This window comes from Cololabis saira, chromosome 16 (genome assembly GCF_033807715.1).
Source record: "Cololabis saira isolate AMF1-May2022 chromosome 16, fColSai1.1, whole genome shotgun sequence".
Lineage (NCBI taxonomy): Eukaryota > Metazoa > Chordata > Actinopteri > Beloniformes > Belonidae > Cololabis > Cololabis saira.
This window is the reverse complement of record NC_084602.1, coordinates 18,841,532-18,862,541: the sequence shown is the minus strand read 5'-3', so window position 1 is coordinate 18,862,541 and position 21,010 is coordinate 18,841,532. Positions and strand designations below refer to the sequence as shown.

General features: G+C 40.6%; 1 protein-coding gene across 6 annotated transcripts in view; it reads right to left on the bottom strand.

Moving 5' to 3' along the window:
• Positions 1–174: 174 nt before the first annotated feature.
• qkia (QKI, KH domain containing, RNA binding a) overlaps positions 175–21,010 on the bottom strand; it is a 79,141-nt gene continuing 58,305 nt past the window's right edge. Inside the window, exons 5-8 of one of the 6 annotated variants that reach the window (XM_061743468.1) lie at positions 12,495–12,582; positions 10,169–10,606; positions 8,079–8,153; positions 175–6,919 (exon numbers count right to left, since the gene is read on the bottom strand). In XM_061743468.1, coding sequence (XP_061599452.1) covers positions 6,903–6,919; positions 8,079–8,153; positions 10,169–10,606; positions 12,495–12,582 — 618 coding nt within the window. In that variant the 3' untranslated portion in view covers positions 175–6,902. Of the gene's footprint in view, positions 6,920–6,939; positions 8,154–10,168; positions 10,607–12,494; positions 12,583–21,010 lie in introns of those variants that run through there. The other 5 variants (XM_061743472.1, XM_061743473.1, XM_061743469.1 and 2 more) reach the window with 5 other exon arrangements.

Below are 21,010 nucleotides of genomic sequence, written 5' to 3'. Positions count from 1 at the left end.
CAACAGATCGGGTTTGATTTCAAGGATTAGATGTCTTTTTCTTCCTCCACCGTTCAACTGGCACATTTCTTTATTTTTTCCTGCACCTACCTTTAATATGCCCCAGGCAAACTCCGAAGACGCGACGCCACCGAGAGAGACGCAAAGGACCAGTCCAGGTAGAGCACGCAGTGGGAAGCTTGTAAATATGGTTCTTTATTGCACACTTAACATTTGTTCTTGTTTTTGGCGTGAGCAACAAAAACTGGCATTACATGTTTGACACCCTAATCAAAAGTCTAATCCTCCATAAAAACATGGCAACACAAAACGAAATAAAGACTACTTCACATGAAAACTTACAACTCCACAAAAAAAGAAGAAATCTCACAGATATTAGTGCACCACTATATGAATGATGAACTTACAGTATATAGTCATATTGATATAGTTTTAGGAAAATTTTATTGTATTTTTAACTGCATATTCATCACTGTCAAAGAAAAAACAAAAATCCAGTGGGGTTAACATTTTCTCATTCCTTATTTTGGTAGCTTTTACCATTTACCAACCACCTGAGTACTACATCTGAGACAAATACTGACTGATTAACCCGCCGTTTAACTCATTGGAGGAATGTTTGTTAAACAGGAGAAGGAAAGAAAAAAAAAAAGGTCAAAGATTAATAGGTGAAAAGGCAGTTAGTAGATAAATATGCTGAATGCCCTGCGACAGATTAGGAAAGGCACGAGAGCGCTGCCGGAGACGGCAGCGGTATAAAAACTGTGGTCCAGTCAGAGAGAAACGTTAAGTTCTCAGTGGATCCAATCAAAAACAGGACCCGTCAAGAGTTTTATGACGGGAAACAACATTGACCAATTTCTTGGTCAAAACGTTCCAAATTAAAAAAAAATATGCACTTAAAAAACAATAATTATAATTTAAAAAAAAGTGTTGTGCTCCATAATTAGCTTTTGGTGAGATAAAAGGGAGATGGAAAATTGGCACTTGAGTGATAAAAGTAAAAATATATTTATATATATATATATATTTATATTTATAAACTGAATCTCCCAATCTCACAGAAAAACAAATGTTCTACTTACAGCTGCAACATTTTAGGCAGTGGTTTGTGCTTCAGGAAATAACTTGGTGCCACTGACGATCTCACACCTTTACATGGCAGCGTGACTGTATCGGCCAGTAATGGATGGATTTCAGATAAAGCTGCTCACGACGGTTAACCCGGCCAGCCATAAGCATTCACTTTGCAACAATACTTGCTCACAGCCATTTCATTTGGTCTGATACAGAACATACCGAACCAATCACAAGTCTTATTAAGGTTTTCACTGCAAAACAGGCCTACCCTAATGCACTACTTTGGATGTCACCCCGCTGATGTCACATGCTTTTTGTGTCATTGATAGTTTGTACACCGATCTAATGGCATGAAGAGGTGGTTTTTTTTTTTTTTTTTAATCTGCAAGCTGTTGGTACCACCCCCTCGAAATCAAGTTGAATCCAGACGAGCCAGATTGAATCTCTTTATTAAAGATGAAAAAGAATCCGGATGGCTGGCCAAGCTACATTATCCCGCAGAGCAGCCAATGAAAAACATTAGAGGCCGATCCCAGATGAATAAAAAGGCCTCACACTAAATATATATAAAAAAAAGGGGGGGCAATTTGAGTGCCTGCAATCCAGCCTGTGCCCGTTTGCTGCGTAAAAGCAGTTGTTTTGAGGTTAAAACAACAAAAACTAAAAATAGTCAGCCTTCAGATCAAAGGCAATGATAATTTTAGAGAGAATAGAGGTGTTAAATTAGATGTTAGACACTTTTAATCTTTGTTCTGTGCATGTTGAGACATTTAAATATTGCAACACTTGTTTTTTTGTGCATTTTTTTTTAAAAAAGGAGGGAAAAAAAACACAAATCTGGACTCGTTGCTCAGAGGGTTAAAGTAATAATCAGGATTAATTAAGTTAATCTTCTGCTTGTGCGTCAACACCTTGAATTAATGGAAGGAGGAAAGCTGGACGAACCCAGAGACGGGTAACACTGATTGGCAGCAGTTCAGGCAGAAAAAGAAAAAGACTCCCCGAAATAACAATAAGCAGTGGCCATATCAGCTTTTACACAGAACGAAACAGTAAGATTGTTTTGATCCCAAGGCACTTCGTATTGGCATGGTGCACTGGTGTGTGTCTAAGCATTATAGACGTTCCCAAATGGCCCAGTATTAGCGGTTACGTCAATAAAGTGAATCGGGAGAGGGGTTCGCTGAGCAGATAAAAGCTGCGGATAACTGTTGTACAGCTATTCAGGCATAATAAGCCAGGGATACAATGAAGGGAAAAAAGGCACCGCTTTAGATGTTCAAACAACTGTCATCTATAAATCTGCCTTGAGTGCCAGTTGTAAATAACTCCCTGCATTTATGTGTACTGATGAGATGTTCTGCTCTACATATTCACAGTAAAATTAATCCTTTTGAGATGACTGATGTGCAGTATTTTTTGCACAGATTGTGATTAGTGCTGCACAAACTAATGGTTAGTAAAAAAAATAAATAAGTAAAGAAAAGGCTGTTTATGGGTAATGGCGTTTTATCTTTAGGGATTAGGGGTTTTTGACTTAGAGAATAACCCGTGCACAATCAAATCTCCCTTTTAATCAGCCTCGTTCAAGAGAGAACAGCTGGCTCGGAAGATATCAAGTGACCTGAAGCAACGTGCGGTTTATACGCCTCAAACGCCACGCCGTCTCGCGGGGGGTCAGTGACGGGAGGACGCGATAACTCAGAGGAGTTGTCTCGAAGGGAGACGCCCAAACACAGCAGCGCAGCGAGGATGAGTGTCAGCAGAGAGTGCCTGAGCGGAAGTGAGGGACGTTTTATCAACTCGTGCAGGTTCCAGTTAGGTTGTGTGTGTGTGTAAGCACAGTGGATTTGTGCGCGTGTTGGTGTCATGTGCTCGTCAGTCAGTGGAAGTCGTGGCAAAAAACACTGGGTTTTAATCGTGTTAGTCCGTGAACCAGACCAAGGTAATACATTCATGAAACTGGTTAAAAACACAAGACAAAATATCAGCAAGTTAGTAAAATTCGTACTAAGAATGTTTTATTAAAATAAATGCCAAGAGGTTAATAAGAAAAATAACAGCATACACCATGAAAACTAAATGCAAGCATGTAAAAATACTTATGACAAGAAAAACTAATAAAGTAGCTAATGAGTTAAACAAGCTGGGAATTGGCAAGAAAACAAAATATAACAGGGAAAAAGGCAACACTCCCCACAAGAGACAGTTTGAGATGTAGAAGAGGTGGGAGGGGGAGGAAGAGAGGGCTGTTTAGAGGGGCGGTGGGGGGTTGCAGTTGGTTTCATTTAAAAAAAAAAAAAAGAAAAAAAAACACTCAGAAACATGATTAATATACATATAAAATGAGATTAGAAAAATACATTATAAACCTGTAACAATGGCTATTAATTACATTATCATACATGTAGTAGGCAGGCCAGAGAGAATACGGTAGGTATAGTCAACCTTTCACCTGATGGACTTATCCAGCCTTTTACAATGACATAGCAAGTTGGAACATTGCAGAGGGAATTTTCTTAATACTGTCAAATGCTGAATTGCCATCTTGCTCCACTTTAATATTGCATTTCAATTTAAAATAATAACACTGAAAAAGAACATTTCATTGACCTTTCGGTGTAACAGCATGATGAAAGAGCTATGAATAGAGCCAAGGGTTATATTGGATCTAAGAATTCCTCAATCTAATATCATTTGACCTTCAAGCAATGAAGTGTTAGTTGTTTCAATAACTGAAAACTATTTGGCTGTGAAACAGATGCTTGTTTCATTACCCAACGCTCCATTTGTCCATTAGAAATCTCATTGCTGTATTGATGGTTTGCTCTCAAATTGACACGCAGAAACATGGACTGGATGGTTTTAGTTTTCAACTGTTGAAACAAACGGGCGCATCGCCACCGGAGGGGATACCCCGCTTTCCTATTTCATTTCCTTGAATGTTATGTATTTTTCTCAGCTCAGGATCAAAACAAGGTCTGGCAGACTACTTGGTTGCTATTGGCAGTTCAATTTGTTCAAGGAAGTTAGTCACAGTCACCAAAAAAAGGAGAAAGAAATCAAGACAATATTTCATATGATAAAATCTAAATAAAAACACAAAAACCTGCCTTATACAGCAGAGTAAAGGGCCGTCAGTAAAGTAAAATAAAATAAAAACCAAATCTTTTCAGGAAGACAAAACCATGGCACATATTTTAGCTGGTCAAAACGACTGCTATTCTTTTTGCATAGAATAACTGCGGTAACACCACGATACGGTGGGAGCTACCCTGCTCGACTATTCAGAGCATGTAACACTAGCCATTCCTCTCTGCGCCATCTTGGTGGGTGCTGGATATTACTGAACACTACTGGAATACTAGGAAACAGAAACCACTGTTGATAAGGCACTTTGATTTGATCCTTTCAGGCGTCTGTCTCGCTCTGATCTCGTCAGCTTTCCAGGGGTCACGACGGTTTTGGTCTTCGTCTTCCTTCCAGATCATATTCAAGGTAACAGCACTTTTTCCTCACCCACTCAGTTTTACTATTCTCCTTCTATACTGTTTGAAACTTTTTTTTTATTATTATTTTTTTTATTTTATAACTGCAAGTAAAGTATCAAAAGCTAAAATTGCCAAAAATAGATTTTTCAATTGTTTTCATCTCCAGCACCCTGTAAAATTATCTTTTTTGTTCTCTTCTGTATTTATTTGTATATGCAATGACAGGTATCTACATTTTTATATATATATATATATATATATATATATATATATATATATATATATATATATATATATATATGCACACATATATATGTATATATGTATATATACGTATATATATTGACGTATGTATAAAGCAATTTGAACAGGCAGGCATGGCTTTCACATCCTATTTTTCTTGAGAGAGTTGAACAAAGGACTGTGGGCTCAGAACCTAGACTACGATCAGAGGGAGGTGTGACACATTGTGGATGCACTTTTGGATGGTTTGGCATGTGTAAATTTCATTAGTAAAATAATTAAAATCAAAACAAACAGTGTCTAATATGCAGGAAGGCTTAGGCATTGACCTAGTGCCCCATGTTATACAAAATTATGCATAAAAAAGGACCAAAGTTCAAAAATTAAAAACAACAATAAAATGGAAAAAAATGAAAAAATAATAAACATTTGCTTGTCAATGACATTGATCAGAGAGCTCAATATAGAGGAGAGGTATAATGATAGAATTATTTATGCACAAAACTTCAAAGTGTCCTTCCTGTTAATAATGTTCTGCAATTGAATTGCATGTTAATTTAGTGTTAAATGCCTGTATTCATCCCAGGGAGGGAAAAAATAAAAATAAAAAAAATAAAAACTGACCAGTAATGCATCAAAAATCATCCAATTGACTGGCTGGCTGTTCCAGCTGAAGTCAGGCAACAAAAGTTCACACCCTTCCAAGCTCCAAAAATCCCAAAGAGAGCCCTCTGTGAGACAGATGCATAATTGCAGATATATAATTCACTGGAAAACCCTTTGGCTAAATATGCACACAATACTTTTTTTTTCTCTTTTTAACTTTGTCTTTTTTTGTTGGTTTTTTTCCGTCTATGTGATCACAGCTCGGCTAACTCATTGAGATATTATTCTTAATACATCAGGCACTGTATAGTGGATGTAGTGTGGATGGGGGCGTAGCGGCGGTCAGTAGCTAGTAAGCCCTGCCCAAATGTCCCCAAAGCCTCAGCACACCCTACTTTCAATGTAGTATTAATTAAAACACACACACGCGCACACGCAAACCCGACCACCCCAATAGTGACCTCCCCATCTCGCCTTTCGTAACGGCTACGCTTCTGCACCTCGTCTCAAATGTTAGATCGTGTTCCGAGTTTAAGAGATAAGCATCTGCTTCGTTTTAGCTAGTCTACTTAAGCAAAGCTAATTAGTCAAATATGAACAGAAGAACCTAATTTAAGTGAAGAAAATGACTCAAAAAGAAAAAGCATTAAAACAAGACAGGAGAAAAAAAAACAACACATAAATCATAAAAAGCTCCATCTGCAATCATTTCAGCCATGCTTTTTTAAAAACAGACAGGAAGCCGTTTAGAAGGGCACACCCAGAATGTGTCAGCTCATAATTACAACATAGAGCTCAACAACTGAAATACATGTGAAAAATGACAGAAATTAAACACGTTAATGTGAGTGCATGTTCTCTTTCCTTCCATTTCTTTTTCTCTTGCGGTAGGGTGGGTGTTTAAAGGTTGTGGGAGCAGGTAGGCGCTCTCATTAATAGGTTTCGAGGGGGCGGGGTTGAGGGTCGTTTAAGGGTGACTATGTTCTTACAAACCAAACGGTTTACGTCACACACTGTCGATGTTCAACTTTTGACTAAAACAAGTGAGGTCACCAAATCAGAGTAATTATAGGAGGGGTTGGTAGGCAGGGTGGGGTCGTTATTGCTTTATAATTCAGTGCAGATTCATGAATAATACCACAAACACATCCACCCAGTACGTGATTCATGAAGAAAAAGAAAGAAAGGATGGGAATTGAACTCAATGAACAGAGGGAGAAAAAAATATGAATACACAACTTTTGTTGGGTTTTTGTTGTGTTTTTCAGTGAAGATTCTGCGTTGGTTTCTATTTTTTTGTCAGAACGTGTTAGGGTAACTGTACGGGCAGGCGCCTCTCTCTCTCTCGCTCTCTCTCGCTCTCTCTCTCTCTCACTTGCGTCCGAGAGGCTAGCAAAAGGCAATTACCAGTTAACTGATCAGCAGGCAGGCTTGGGGCGGCTCGTCATTGGGTGAAGAGTTCAGAGGTCAGAAGGTCATGTGTTAGTTGCCGGTGGCGGCTAGGTGGTTAGAAACAAAAACAAAAACAAACAGAAAAAAAAGATAGAAAGGATATTAGTGTCAGCAAGAAGAGACCGGAATGACATCATTTTTTTTAAACAATAAAATGACTACAATGTCTCATGTCGCCCACTGCCCCTATGAGATGAAACCGGGTAAATCTTATTTGCAATCATGGCATTGTGATGTCATGATCAGAAACTGCTAAGCCCCGCCCTTAGTGGTTTCATTTAAGCGCACATTGCCCCAATTACCACAAACAAAAAAAAAAGAAGCAGAGAGAGGTCGAACAGGAAATTAAGTCTAGTGTTTTAGTGTCTTCCAAGTAACAAACAGTGTGATTAGTGGTGAGGACACCTCGTAAAAATAACTAAAGTTATGTGAGCGATAACTGTGACTAGTGTTAAATGTGCAATGAATAGATGAATCGAAGCTTTCCGATTCTTTCTCTTTATTTAGCAGTAAATTTTTATATAATATAAATATACACAAAACCATAAATACATTAGATATAAAATGCTCAAATATAAAATGACAGTACCTCATGTACAACTGAAATATAAAAAAAAAATGTTTTTAGCTTTATTTCCATATGTTTGCAACACATTGGAGAGAACGCAAGCTACCTCAGCTAATGTCTGTGCGCGTCTAACTTTGATAGAAAAATAAAAATCCCAAATAAATTTGAATTCTATGGTGAAATGCTGCCTGGTCGCAGCGTGGCTACTATTTGCTCCTGATGAGGCAAGGAGATAAATCATGTATGCGAACAAGCCTTCTCCATCTGAAGCTCTAATCTCACATCAGAGGAATGTCACTAAACACCTCAAACACTGCCTGCAAAGTATTTATCTGTCCTGGTTTCACAGCGGCATGAACCAAAACCTCTTAAGATCACTTTTGCCTGAGCTTTGACATATACAAGTCTGCAGATGCTGTATATGTTAAGTACTAAATGTAAACAAAATGTGCATACCACAGTCAACCATTTAGCTAGTGTGTGTATGAATGGGGTAGGAAAGGTGGTACGGGGAGAGGAAAACGAAAAAGAAAAAAAACTATATCGACAATGTACAAATCTCAACTAAGGCATTGAGGCATAATAATCATTGAAATACATCAATCAAAAGCAAAATGTAGCTAAGAGACTAAACTGACCTCTGTCAGCGGTCACAATCCTTTGGTAAGGATGGACCCGCGTGTCATGCCGTCTCACTTTAGTAGCCATTGCACCTAGATTGCAACAGGTCCACAAGGTTAGAAACCGTTCATTTTGATGAGGGGAGAAACAGTCATCGTTTACAGTAATAACATTCACATTGTAACCATTATGATTTATAATTATTGGATTATACAATACTACACAGAACATAATACAGGTTATAGTACAGACACACAACACACATTTATTTATATATATTTTACATGTAGAAAAATGAAGTACAAAAAAAATAATACATCTTTTTGGAGATTTGCTTAGTCTTTAAAAATGCATAACTTAAGTACTAAAATTCCACAGTGCTCAGTTTTTTTTTTTTGGGTGGACTCATTGAAAAGGAGACGGGTAAAGGCCATGGGCTCCCGGGCTGTCTCTCAAAATAATGGGATTCTTCCTGTGGGATCCAGAGGGGAACTCAGAGAAATTTGTCTTTTTATTTTGAAAGGTGGGGAAATCCAATACAGCTCTAATGGTAATTGAATAGTGCCAGACACCACCTGCCTCTCCCACCTTTCTTCATTTTCTCTTTCCCTGCTCTCACCATTTCTCTCCAGGTCAATCTGCTCACTGACGGCAGAGGCTGTCATTTTCCTCCTATATTTGTCACAACTAATTTCTCGCTACTGCCGTGGCTCGACGACAACTTCATATACGTCACGCAAACAAACAGGCTACGTGTCACAGCATATTCAAGTGTTACGAGGCTGTACTATGTGTAGGAATTAAGGAAAAATAAATTAAGCACTCCCAGGGGAAGCGGTGCCAGGTGAAGGACATTTTTCCTACATTGTCAATAGCAAGTTTCTGGCTGATGTGTAAACAACTAAGCGCACTACTTTGAAGTAGCAGATGGCCTGACGTTTCCTTAGAAACGTAGAGAAGCCAAGATTACGGTGGCGCATGCAGTCGAGCCAAATCTGCGAGTGTGTGTGAGCGTGAGAGTGAGTGTGTTCCACGGGGCCCTGTGTTGCTGAAGGCACCAATCAATAGCGTGAGTAAATAAAATGCACTAAGCTGGTGTAACCCTGCAAGTTAAAAAGAGAGAAAAGCCAGTCGGCTGCCCCTGTCTGCTCTACACATGTCTCCCAGAGGCACCTGAGGTACACAGGTCAGCTAAAATCTTACTCGTGTCTGCTGCCACACGATGCCATCGACAACATTAGAGGAGCACTGTGTCAAACATAAAGCTGCAGACCAACTGACAAAGCCTCTTCTGTATCAATATGGGAAAGACATGTATTTTTGTTAACTACACCCCCAGCACAACATATGGCGCACATATCAGACCACTATTTTTTTTTCCTCTCTCTCTCAATAAACGTACAGCTGTCTCTTTGGTAGCGGGATGTGTTGAGCTTCAAGCACCACTGTGAATGAGTATGATATTTAGACCCTCGTAATGAACTGTTCACCTGACACAGAAACTGAGGGGAATGTCAGGTATAAGCACCAAAGGCTCATGTTCAAGAGGGGTGAAACTAAGACAATCGAGGGAAGGAAGAAGAGGAAAAAAGGACCGACTGGAGGAATTTAATGAACATCCCCACTGGGAGTGAGATAGACGATCTACTGGCATTGAGGCCTCAATGCAGAAAACAGCAGCGAGAAATTATTTCAAAAGCTGCAGAAATCCAAGGGGATCTGCTGCCAGACTGAATATGCCTCCAGGCCAGTGCATGAAAGGGTTATGGAGCAGGCTGCGTGTATGAATGTGTTTCTGTCGGTGTGCCTAAGTTCACACTGAGGCACGTCGTCCTATAAACCTTACAGAAAGGAGGCAATGTAAACCTGAGAGCGCATTTGTTTGGTGAGAGTGTAACTAAAACAGTGGAATAACCTTAGTCGAGAGTATAAAGAGACTTGGACAGCCTAGCCCTCACAAGGTAACCGTTTCCCCTTTTGTCATTCAATACATTGCAGAGTCCGTATGAGCCACACTGACGGTCACCCCATCACCACGAGCTTCACCAGCACATCCACCCTGTGAGTTTGTTCTGTTTTGATCCTCAGGTGGACATGACATATTTACCTTTCAACAAGTCCTGACTGTGGCTCATGGAAGGTGCCTCCAGCACCCCAGCTCCGTGGTAAAACAAGCTGCCCTCCTGTCCAGGTTGGCCAAAGCCGGCCGCTGTACCTGCTCCCATGCTTCCCCAGGCTCTCTTACCTAGAACCCCACTGTGCTCGATGGGGTACTCCAGCAGGGAGGTGGGTGCCAAGGCGTAAGGGTACTCATAAGGGGTGGTGTAGATTAGCCCGCCATCCGGTGTGGGAGGCACCAGGGTGGGGGTGCCATTGGGCAGCATGGCAGCCATCTGAGTAGGCCGGATGAGGTTCATGATGGGGGCCCCAGCTGGAGTTGGGGGTCGGAGTGCCTGGGGAGGCAACACCTGACCATTGGGGGCCGCTATGAGGCGGTGGCCCTGAGCGGCTGCTGCCGCCGCTGCAAGAGAGAAAGCAAGGGTGGCTGCCATAAGCAAGAGAGCAAAGGACAGGGGTAGAAAGAGAGAAAGAAAAAGGAGACGAGAGAAAAGGTGCAGTGTGGTTGACCATTATCACAGATGAACAGTGAAAGGTGAAAATACAAAGGAGGGAGGGAAAAGGTGAAGGAGGAAAGGAGAGGAAAGAAGAGGAGAGGAGGAGAGGAGGGAAGAGGAGCAAAAGGGAAAATTAGTCCATGCATGATCATGATGGTGGACCACAAAAGCGACATTCTTGAAAAAAAATAAAATTAAATAAACATAGCCAAAGAAATTAAAAACCCTTACACCAAAACACAAAAAGCACATAATACAGCTGTCAACCCAAGGCATTTCAAGCAAACCAATCACCATAGCAGCTACACATTCATCTAATGGAAATTGCATAGGTGAGCTAAACAACACACATGCCAACAGAAATGGAGCTGTGCCTATTGGGGGAAGAAATTTTCACATTTGACAAAAGAAAACTCATAATTTTGAACTTATGACAGGAGGGTCCGTGTGGGACCATATGAAACAATAAGCCATTAATAATTGAAAGAAATATTGATCCTTTACACAGTCAGCAGTCAATGTATATGCTGGACGACAGAACAAACATTTTTCAGAAGGTTATGCTTTATCAAGTGCTACGAGCCGTCCCACACAGACCTCCTCATAGGCAGGTTAAATAAATCAAGTGCTGCTGTGGTTAGGTGTCGTACTTCAGTATGACCCCTACAAGCAGATAAAGAAAATCATACATTTTGATTAAACACCTAAACCTTAATTTCATAGATTTGAGCCCAAATACAGACAATTATCCAATTTAGGATCAAGTATGAAATTACATTTTCAATGATAATGAAATGATATTTTAAAAAAAAGGATCCAGAGCGAACATGCACAAGTCAAGGACCAATCTATTCATAAGTGTTATTTGTGATGTAGTGACTGACAAGCAGAGATGCGCAGATACAATACGACAATGTGCTGAAAGAACAGAGCAAGTAATACAGGGGAAATGCTCGCGGATTGCAAGGGGAAAGGATGGATGGGAACATTACAGAGGAAAGAAACATGGAGAATGGAACAGAACCAGTCCTACTCAGAAGTGGGAGGCAACCCTGAATCGATCAAAGGACTTGAGAGAAGTCAGGTAGTGGTCACAGATAACACGATGGTACGAAAACAAGATACGACTACACAAAATAATCTAATGGCGTTAAACAGTGTTGGTTAATTTGAAACAGATCACAGTGTTTCCCACAAAAGGCAATCATTGCAGTGGTGGCCCGGGAGCAGGAAGTGGTGCTGGTAGTGCGAGGTGGAGGTATATTATTACTTTGTGACATACTTTTTGCCTATTAATACCTCACTCGCATTCATGTCCTTGTCAGCTGTCGTGCTGCTCCTTGTTTACTTTCCACTCCGTGAGCAGACTAGGGTCGAGTACTCAGTTGCCACATGTTGGCCAAATTAGCTGCAGCTAAATTTGGAGTGTTCCCATATTACAATCATTACAGTAATGCACCAACATGGTGTCTCCCTCTCTGTGCTTGAAACGGAAGAAGGCAGAGAGGGACTTTCTCACACAGAGAACAGTAACAGGTTATCCAAAACACTACTGCATTTGTTTCTGCATGTTTTTGTTTCTTGAAGCAAAAGCTGCTGAAAGGGTTCTGACAATATTTTTTGGGCAGCTGTAAATGTACCAAATGTACCTGAATGGACCAGCCGAAATATCACATTATGGGGGAAACACTGGTGTATCTTTTTGATATAATTAGGTGTGATGTATGCAATGAAAATATTAGGCATGTGCGCTGCAAAACAAAGGGGATGTGTCAATCCTGGATGTGTCGCGGTGTGTTTTAACTGCAGTTCACTTACGTGTTTTGACATTGTTGTCTCTGTATGTCCCATTTAATATAGCCAACTCCATCAGCTGCATCTTCTTTAAATTGTCTTCACCCTCCGCCTAAGAAAAGCAGAGATTTTGATAAGCTTTAACAGCAGCACACAACATCACATACACCCACACAAATTTACAAGCAAAGGCACCTTTACGGTCTGGTGGAAAATGATCAACTGGAATGATTTCAACTAGTTCACATGACCCACCGGAGAGTTAAAATGTTAAAGGTAAAGCTAAATCAATTGAACGTGACATCTCGTGTGTTCACAAGGACCATTTAAATTGGGTTTAGTGTAACAAAATTGGAAATAGGTTTAAGTGCTGTCATGCTAGAGTGTCTTGTTGTTTCCAAAATGCTGACAGAGAAATTAAGTGTGAGAACGTATATTCATAATCCATATCAGAATGATAATTACTGCAATTTTCTTTGCACCCTTGTGTGCAATCAAATGCGCAATAACCGTCCTAGCTAATGTCAGTCCTGTCAATTAATGTTTGGATAAATAAATACGAAAGTAGCAGCCACTGTCATTATTGCCAAATTAGGGGACCGAAATTATTCACGGAAAGCAATTAAGATAGCACCCCCCCTCCCACTCGCACCCATCCACTCCTCCCTTTCCTTTTTGCTTCTCCCTCTCCACACCCAAACTCCATTTCCCCTGGAGGTACCGAACACTCAATAACCATGACAACACAAAAGCCCCTGTGATTTTCCAGGTAGTACATCATAATTTAAGCGGGGCCTTTTGTGAATTATTTTCCAAAGTGAAGGGTGCAATGTCGAGCATGTGAAGTTCTGCTGACCTCAGGTGAACTTTAAGAGGACTATTGATTTTGCAGCTTTATCTAATATAAATTAAAGCTGTGATGATTTTTGCCGTATATTTCAGTTCACAAATACAAATACTCTGAAAAGAAAAAAACATACAAGGTGCAACAGATTCATGTCTGGTGAGTTTAAGACTCATGTAGGTCACATGCCCCTACATGCTGATTTTAGATGTTGGGAAGCATTTATATCCCTAGTACATGAATACATAATACATGGAATTGAGGGAAATGGCACAGACACGCACAGTTTTATGTGCGAGAGGGTTGCCATTTAACGGGCTTCACTCGATCAGACAATGCAGCGCTCATCATCAGATTGGCTCTTTAGAGCAGCTTTTTTAGTGACCACCAATCAGCCCTCCCATGTGAATCGTCTTCAAGAGAGCCGCAGAGAGGAAATGAAAGAGCAGAATGAGCAAAAAGTGACAGAAGCTGGTCTCCCTCGGCTAAATATGAGGTGGCGTCTTCAGACCAGTCACTTTACTCAGCCGTGTGCACGGCTTAGAGTATCACGGCGCTGCCAATTAATGAAGCAAGGAAACTCTCCCCGCTCTGCTACCTCCACTGTGCCTTGTCTCCGTTTTTGTTAATAGGAAACTTTTGAATCACAAGAACAGCCCTTCATTTCGTTTTTAAACCATACCACTTCACAACAAAGAAAGATCTAAAGTCTGGTATTAAAAAACCTTGTGACTTAACATACAAGATTTACAGATTTTCTGGTAATCAAAACTAGCTGATCGCATCATAGAGCTAAATCTAAAAGGGCTCAGAGCGAGCAGCCGTCAGCGAAGGCTAATCCCCTGTCTTGCAATTTTAAAGAAAGGAGTTTGTGGATTTGCACCAGACTTTAATGGCTTTACATACCATTACTTAATATTAATTAAATGCTGAATCAACAATTAGTCAAACCCAAGCTAAACACATCATTATCAAAATGATTAAATTATTATTTTAAATGATAATTTTAAGATATCACACAACAAGTGTAGATATTAAACATCCTTTTGTTGAGTAATCATGAGCTTTGGAGGTGAGGAAAGTGCCACTTGACATGCAGGAGCACATGACTGACCATGTCACAGATCAATGGCAGACATGCCTAAAACAGGTCATTAAACCCTCTTCAACAGAGAGCCAAAATCATTTATCATAAGCAGTAAATCATTTTACACAATAATTAGCATGCTCACTTTTTTTTTCTTTTAAATCAGCATCTCTCCTAAAACTTACTAACAACTCGCATGAGTCAAAATCCGCTTGTCCTGTCCTTTAAAATGGGTCTGACCAACCGAGAAGACCAAAGCACAGAGGGATGTGTACATTTAGGCCTTTTGGAAGTGTTTACGTTCACTGTAACTATAATGAGCAAAGCATTTATCTTTGCTATTGTCGCTGGAAAGCCACAAAAACAATATTCATACTGCTGAAGTCGTATTTATTCGAAACACTAGTAAACATCCAATCCTAGTCACACCTAACCATTACTGAAATTAATTGCTAATATTTAGAATTATCTGTTAAACACTGCATTTTAGGAATGTGTGCTAAAAATCTAATATCGGTGACATACTTTTGCAACAAATAAGAGTAAAATATTTTGATCCAAGAATCTAGAAGGGAAGATCTGGGCAGCTGCTCAGTAACAGATGAAGACGAATGCATGCAGGTTGAATGTTTGAGCTGCTTGTGTGTGTTTATGTGTGATGTATTGTGATAGATATGCAGTGTTGTGGGGGTTAAATGGGCACAAGGGAAGAGTTTTGCTACCATCCATCCAACTCTGCAGTGGTGGCATGCTGCCTGTTGAGAGCAGAGATACACAAAATAGAGGGCAACAAGAGGGGAAAATCACTGATGTTGCTGTGATAATAAAGTGTGAGCTGTTGTGTGTTTAGTGTGCGTGTCCTCACTGAAGGGGCTGCAGGTATATACGGCTCCATCCACTCATTAAAACAGTTTGTTAGCTAAAACACCCAAACTCTGACAGATCATTTCTAGTTTACATCTTAAATGAGCCCATTTTTCTGCTTTAAAATACAATTTCCCCCCTGCAACATTTGCTTATTTGCCTCTGTTGTAGTCGTTTGTGCCGTCTGGGCAGTTTGGGAAGTGATGGCAGTATTAGCACTGTGGTTTTGGCTCTGCAACAATGAAGATGGCAGATTCAAAACAACCGCAGACAGGAGCTTTATGATCAGAAGAAACCAAAAGATGATGCTGCTGACACTGCTGGAGAAGCTGGATTGACTTTAATGATTTAGCCCCTGGTATACAGGGCCTGCTTCCTACCATAGAAGCACAGCTTAAATGAATGATGAACAGTGCCAGAGAGAGTAGTTAACAGTTTAATATTGCCCTGCTCAAGGTGTCATCACAATTAGCAGACTCCTCGGTCAGCATGCACATCCCATAATAAAACATTCATTCAGAGAAGGCCATTGCAAAGCTAGTGAGCATGTGTGAGCTTGCTGCATGTGTGTCTGTAATGATCTGGGGCCTGAATACCCCAGAGAGGAATAGCTGTTGGATTACAGAATGAGAGAAATGAGGGAAGGAAGTTTTTTCTTATTCTTAACACTCACACATGCACATGTGCAACAAACATACACACTCACGTTGCTGTCCATCAATGAATAAGCCACTCAATAAAGCTGCTCTATCCACAAGAATCAGATTCAATCAATGAGGCCTATTTGTGAAATCAGCAGAGCGGTAAAAGCTAGCGGGGACAAGCAAGACAGAGGGATGAGGGAAAGACGGAAAAGGAGGATAGAGGAGAATGGAGATGAGAGAGTGTGATGAGCAAAAGTAGGTGAGCCGTGTCCCACTGCCTACCTGACAACCATGCAATGACATCACCTGATGCAGGTGGAAATCACTGTCATGGCTCTCCATTCTGATTCAAGAATGTGTGAGTATTTCAGATTAACAAACTAAAGCTAATAAGTACTTCAGACAATAGGGCTTGCATTCAATGGTTTATGCTACAAGTACATTTGACAATAATGGCAATAACAGACAAAAAGAGTACCTGTCTGGACCCAAAACTCTCTGACACCCAAAGTTCAGGTTTTTCCCATGCCGCTCAAGCCCAGATAAACACAACAGGCGCCTGGGACTGAGTTGGATGAATTTGCTCATGTCTATGGCTGCAGTTGAGGGGGAGTTTTTGCTCATATCTGGGAAGAATCACTGTCTGCTCAGCTCACAGAAACAAAATGAGGAGCAAAGAGGGATGCAGAAAGAGGAGGAACCTAAGAGGCCAAGCGGAAACAACATACTGAAGAGAAAGAAGAAGAGAAAGTGTGAAAGATCATCTTTGAGCTGCTGGAGGGATGGATACATAAAAATATGGATATATATGAAGGAAGAAAAGAGGGAATGCTGGAGAATATAAGACAAGAAAAGACAGACAGAATAGTGAAAGCCAATTTGTTGGCTCCCTGGTGGGCTGACACTGGCTAAGGCCTACTTTCTTTCTCTGGCCTCACTGCCAGTCATTACAAACAGGCGTATGCACGCGTGTGAGAGCACACACACACACACACACACACACACACACACACACACAGATGCACGCACACCTTAGGCCTTAGCAGGGCTAGGGTCAGACTCTCTCCAAACTACTCCAATTACCTCAGCAGTAAACACAGCCTGCCCTGGCTGCCTCTTGGGATCCTCAGAGTCTGTATGTGTAGAACTGAGAATGAGGGGGTGGGGGATTCAGCAGAATGGAGAAGAGGAGGTGATATGGGAAACTGCGGTGAGGGAGGAGTAGATGACTTCATGTACAGGGGTGTAACTGGTAGTGGCGGCAGCTGTTTTTTCACCCTGTTCCCCTCCCTGTCTCCACTCCCTTTTGGTTCCCTTCCCAAACTCTAACATCTGGAGGGAAATGATTACTCCCGCCAAGCTGCCAAGAAGACTTATCAACAATTCCACACTCTCCAGAAGTGGAGGGTAACAGAAAATGAGGGAATGAGCACTTCGGCAAGCTTTTATGCATCTCCACACTAAATAAATAACTGACAAGAAGTTTAATCATTTCAAGTTAACTAAAGCAAACTTGAAATCTGGATTGCAGAAATAAGTAAAAAAAAACAAAACAAAAAAAAACATGCAAGCAATGAGATTCCCATGTTTTACTTGAAACAATCAAACCTCTGCTAAAAAACAACATGAAAAAACAATACACACCCTTTCCTTCTCAAGTATGTTGATATATACACAAAAGCTCAAAACAAATTACATATTTTTCACTTGTCAATGACAGATCCATGTATAGCTCCACTTAAGTAAAAAAAAAAAAAAAAAAAGCTATACAAAACTGTCAGTTTTCCCATTCCCTTCCATAAATATTACATTTAAAGTATGTGCAGGAGCAAGTGCTTTATGTCTGCTCTCACTACTGCACTTTCAAAGGCAATTTTCCTTTTCCTGCCTTTCTCCTCAGCTTTTGTGAACATATCTGCCAAGGGAATCGGGCCTCAACTGTATTTCCCTTTTCCCCGGAGACTAACAGCGCAATCTCCTGCAACTCTCTTCCCTTGCTGTCTTATACCTTTGCAACATCCTTGTAAAAGCCTATTTCTCGTTTGCTCCCTTCTTTACTCCCAGACAGCTCTGTTAGCGGTGTGGGCCATTAGTCATGCTAAACCACCAACACACTAGCTCATTAGCATAGAAAAGAACCTGACTCCAGTCAGATTATTACAAACGTGCCACGACTGCTCCGCCCCATTACTGCCAATCACACCGCTTACTGAGGTACAGAAGAACGTGGCAGATTACAAAGTGAGGAACTAACTCTTCTGTTAATACCTCTATTTCTGCATCATAACAGAACTCACAAGTGTCAAGGCCTCAGATTAAAAGTGCTGCCTATATTCTGTCGAGCGAAACACTGGTAGGTGCTCGGTATAGTGCAGAAAACTACTAATTTAACTGGTAGAGCAGTGTTCCCTCCCTCTGTTTCTCTAGAGTTATAAAAAGGGGCACTGTATGGGTGGCAAAGTCTGAGCCTTGGAACTGGCAGTAGGTCCTGGATCTATGGGGCTTATAACAGTCTTTTATTGCACTAGAGAAGAGTGAAGAGACCAGCCTTGGTGCTTTGTGCTAGCACCATCAATATCTGCTGACAGACCTATACACAGAGCTACCAACAAGAGAAGGGAGAGGGGGGAAAGAGAATGAAGTAAAATATGTTTTTCTAACTGCTTACTGCATTTTCGGGATCTGCGAAAAAAAAAAAAAAAAAAACAACCTTCCCTTCCTTTCAAAGCTTCTCCACTAGTAAAGACAGTAAAGGTACATTTTAAGTATTTTGATTTATTCATAGAACGTGCACTGATACTGCAAGCAATGTAACAGTAACGTAACATAAATACATATTTAACAATACAATTTAGATCGATTTGGGTAATTTTTTTTGTTCATCTGTACCGGCTTATGAGGGGAAAAAAAAGGTGAATAAAAGCGTCTCACTATCCCAACACGCTATACAGCCCAAGAAACTTGTCAATTTTTTCTTCCTTACTTCCTTTCATCATCATCATCATCATCATCTGCTTCCTTCCAAACAATAACATTCCTTGTTCTCATGCTCTCCCTCCTCTGACAATAACCATTTGGCTCACAAGAGTCACAAGATCTACCGTATCCATCCTCCGGTATTCCACTGCTCTTTCCACTTTCCTCCCTCTCCCCAACTCTCCTTTTATTCCTTCTCCAGCCACGCTGCCAGACAGCGTATTGTTCTGTCTCTGCCATCTTTTCATGCCATCCAATCAAACAGGGAATACCTTGAAGGGATTTAACCTGGGATGATTTGAGAGCTTTAAATATTGCTTGGGGATTTGCACCCGATACCAAGATCCTGAATCAGAGCCGATCACTGGAGGTTTCTCTTGAAATGGAGATCTGAAGATGTGAATTCAAATCTTTTTATACATGCGCATGTGTGGAGACCAGGAACTATTTTTGGGACTGTTCATACCTAATGCCAACAAGCATCCCAGGTAGTCCGATTTGGACTGCACTTGATATTGAGAATTGAGTGCTCAGGCCACATGCAAAATAGTCTTGGAAGCTTGTGATCACATTGTTTTTAGCGGTGTGATCCACAACAATTTCCAGGCTGCATTTGAAGACCAATGACTAAACTGACGTGAATCCATACCAGCAACCACCACTAGGTTTTCTTGTACTACAAATTCATACAACTCTGGCCAATATGAAACAAAGCAATTCCTGAATTTACAGATTTGATCAAGATAAATAGAATAAAATGTTAGTTAAAGTTATATCCAGAGCTAAAAACGATTTCAGAAAAACCTATAAGTGAAGTCACAGGGGTTTGTCTAGTTCTTTTCAGTCTATGGATGTAACTGAATCACACGTCCAGTCACACGTTAGTACACACAGAGCTATGCTTTCATGAAGGGATCACCTAAGAAGCAAAACAATACCATGTCTGAACAGACTCTTTAGGCAGGTTACTACTAGTGGAAGTTCAGGGTAAAACCACCAGACAGGAACCTCTAATAGGGCCGACTGTCTCCTCAGCCTGTTCAGCCGGCATGTCGTGAGTTATTGAACTCGCTTTGTGGTTTAACATTGTACCAGCATTTTAAAATGTTTGGCAGTGTTTGAAATATTACACTTTAAATTTTATGAAAATTCAGTGTTCGTAGTGCCAGACAAGAACTGTTGACTGAACAAATTATACTGCTGACCACAAGGGGGAGATAAAGCACATTTGTTGCTGTTCACAAACAGCCAGCAGCATAAAATGAGACAAAAAGAAGAATCCAGCAAAAGAGAAAAAAGAGAAGGAGAAACACATAAACAAGGGAGGTACTGGTGTTTTTGTTTGCTTTTTTAAAAACATACACCAAGATGATAGCGACCAAGCTAAGAAGAACTTGGGTAATGGAGACTCGCGTCACCGATCTGGCCCCACCAAAAAAAATCTACCCGGAACTCCTGCTAGTGGAAGCGAAGTCCCCCAAGTCTCTATGGTTCCATGCAACTCGACAAGGTTTATATGAAAAAAGAGAAATAAATACGATTATTTTTCAAAAAAATGTCATGGACTTTTCTTACGTTTTCAAGAAGGATAATATGCCTTTCAGTAGTCTATATTGTTTATGTTCTCTTTTGTTATATTAATATAACAGATGTTCAATACCTTCACTGCCAAGAGACAGAAAAAACAAAAAAACTTGGAACTTGTATAATCCTTTCCACCATGTGGCTGAATAAGACTAACAAAACAGACCAAAAAAGTGAATGAAACATGGCAGATTCAAGACACCATGGAAAAAACAAAACAAGCCATCAGTTCATGAGCTGGCTGGTGGAACTGAAAGAATGAAGTTTGAAAAGACTTGAGCAATGGCTGGCAAAGTGAGGCAAAACAGACTGTAGGAAGTGAATGTGATGGGCAGCCTTTGGGCTCTCTAAACGCTGAGCTCCACACAATCCTATTTTCCTTCCTAAACATTGGGACACACTGTCTATGGAGAGACAGAGATGAAAGCAGTGTGTATGTGTGTTTGTGTCTGTGTGCCTCTACCAAACGGATGTTGAAGCTTGGCCATAGTAGCCAAAGGCCCCTCTGCAAGTTCAGAAATTAGTGCAGAGGGGGCAACGC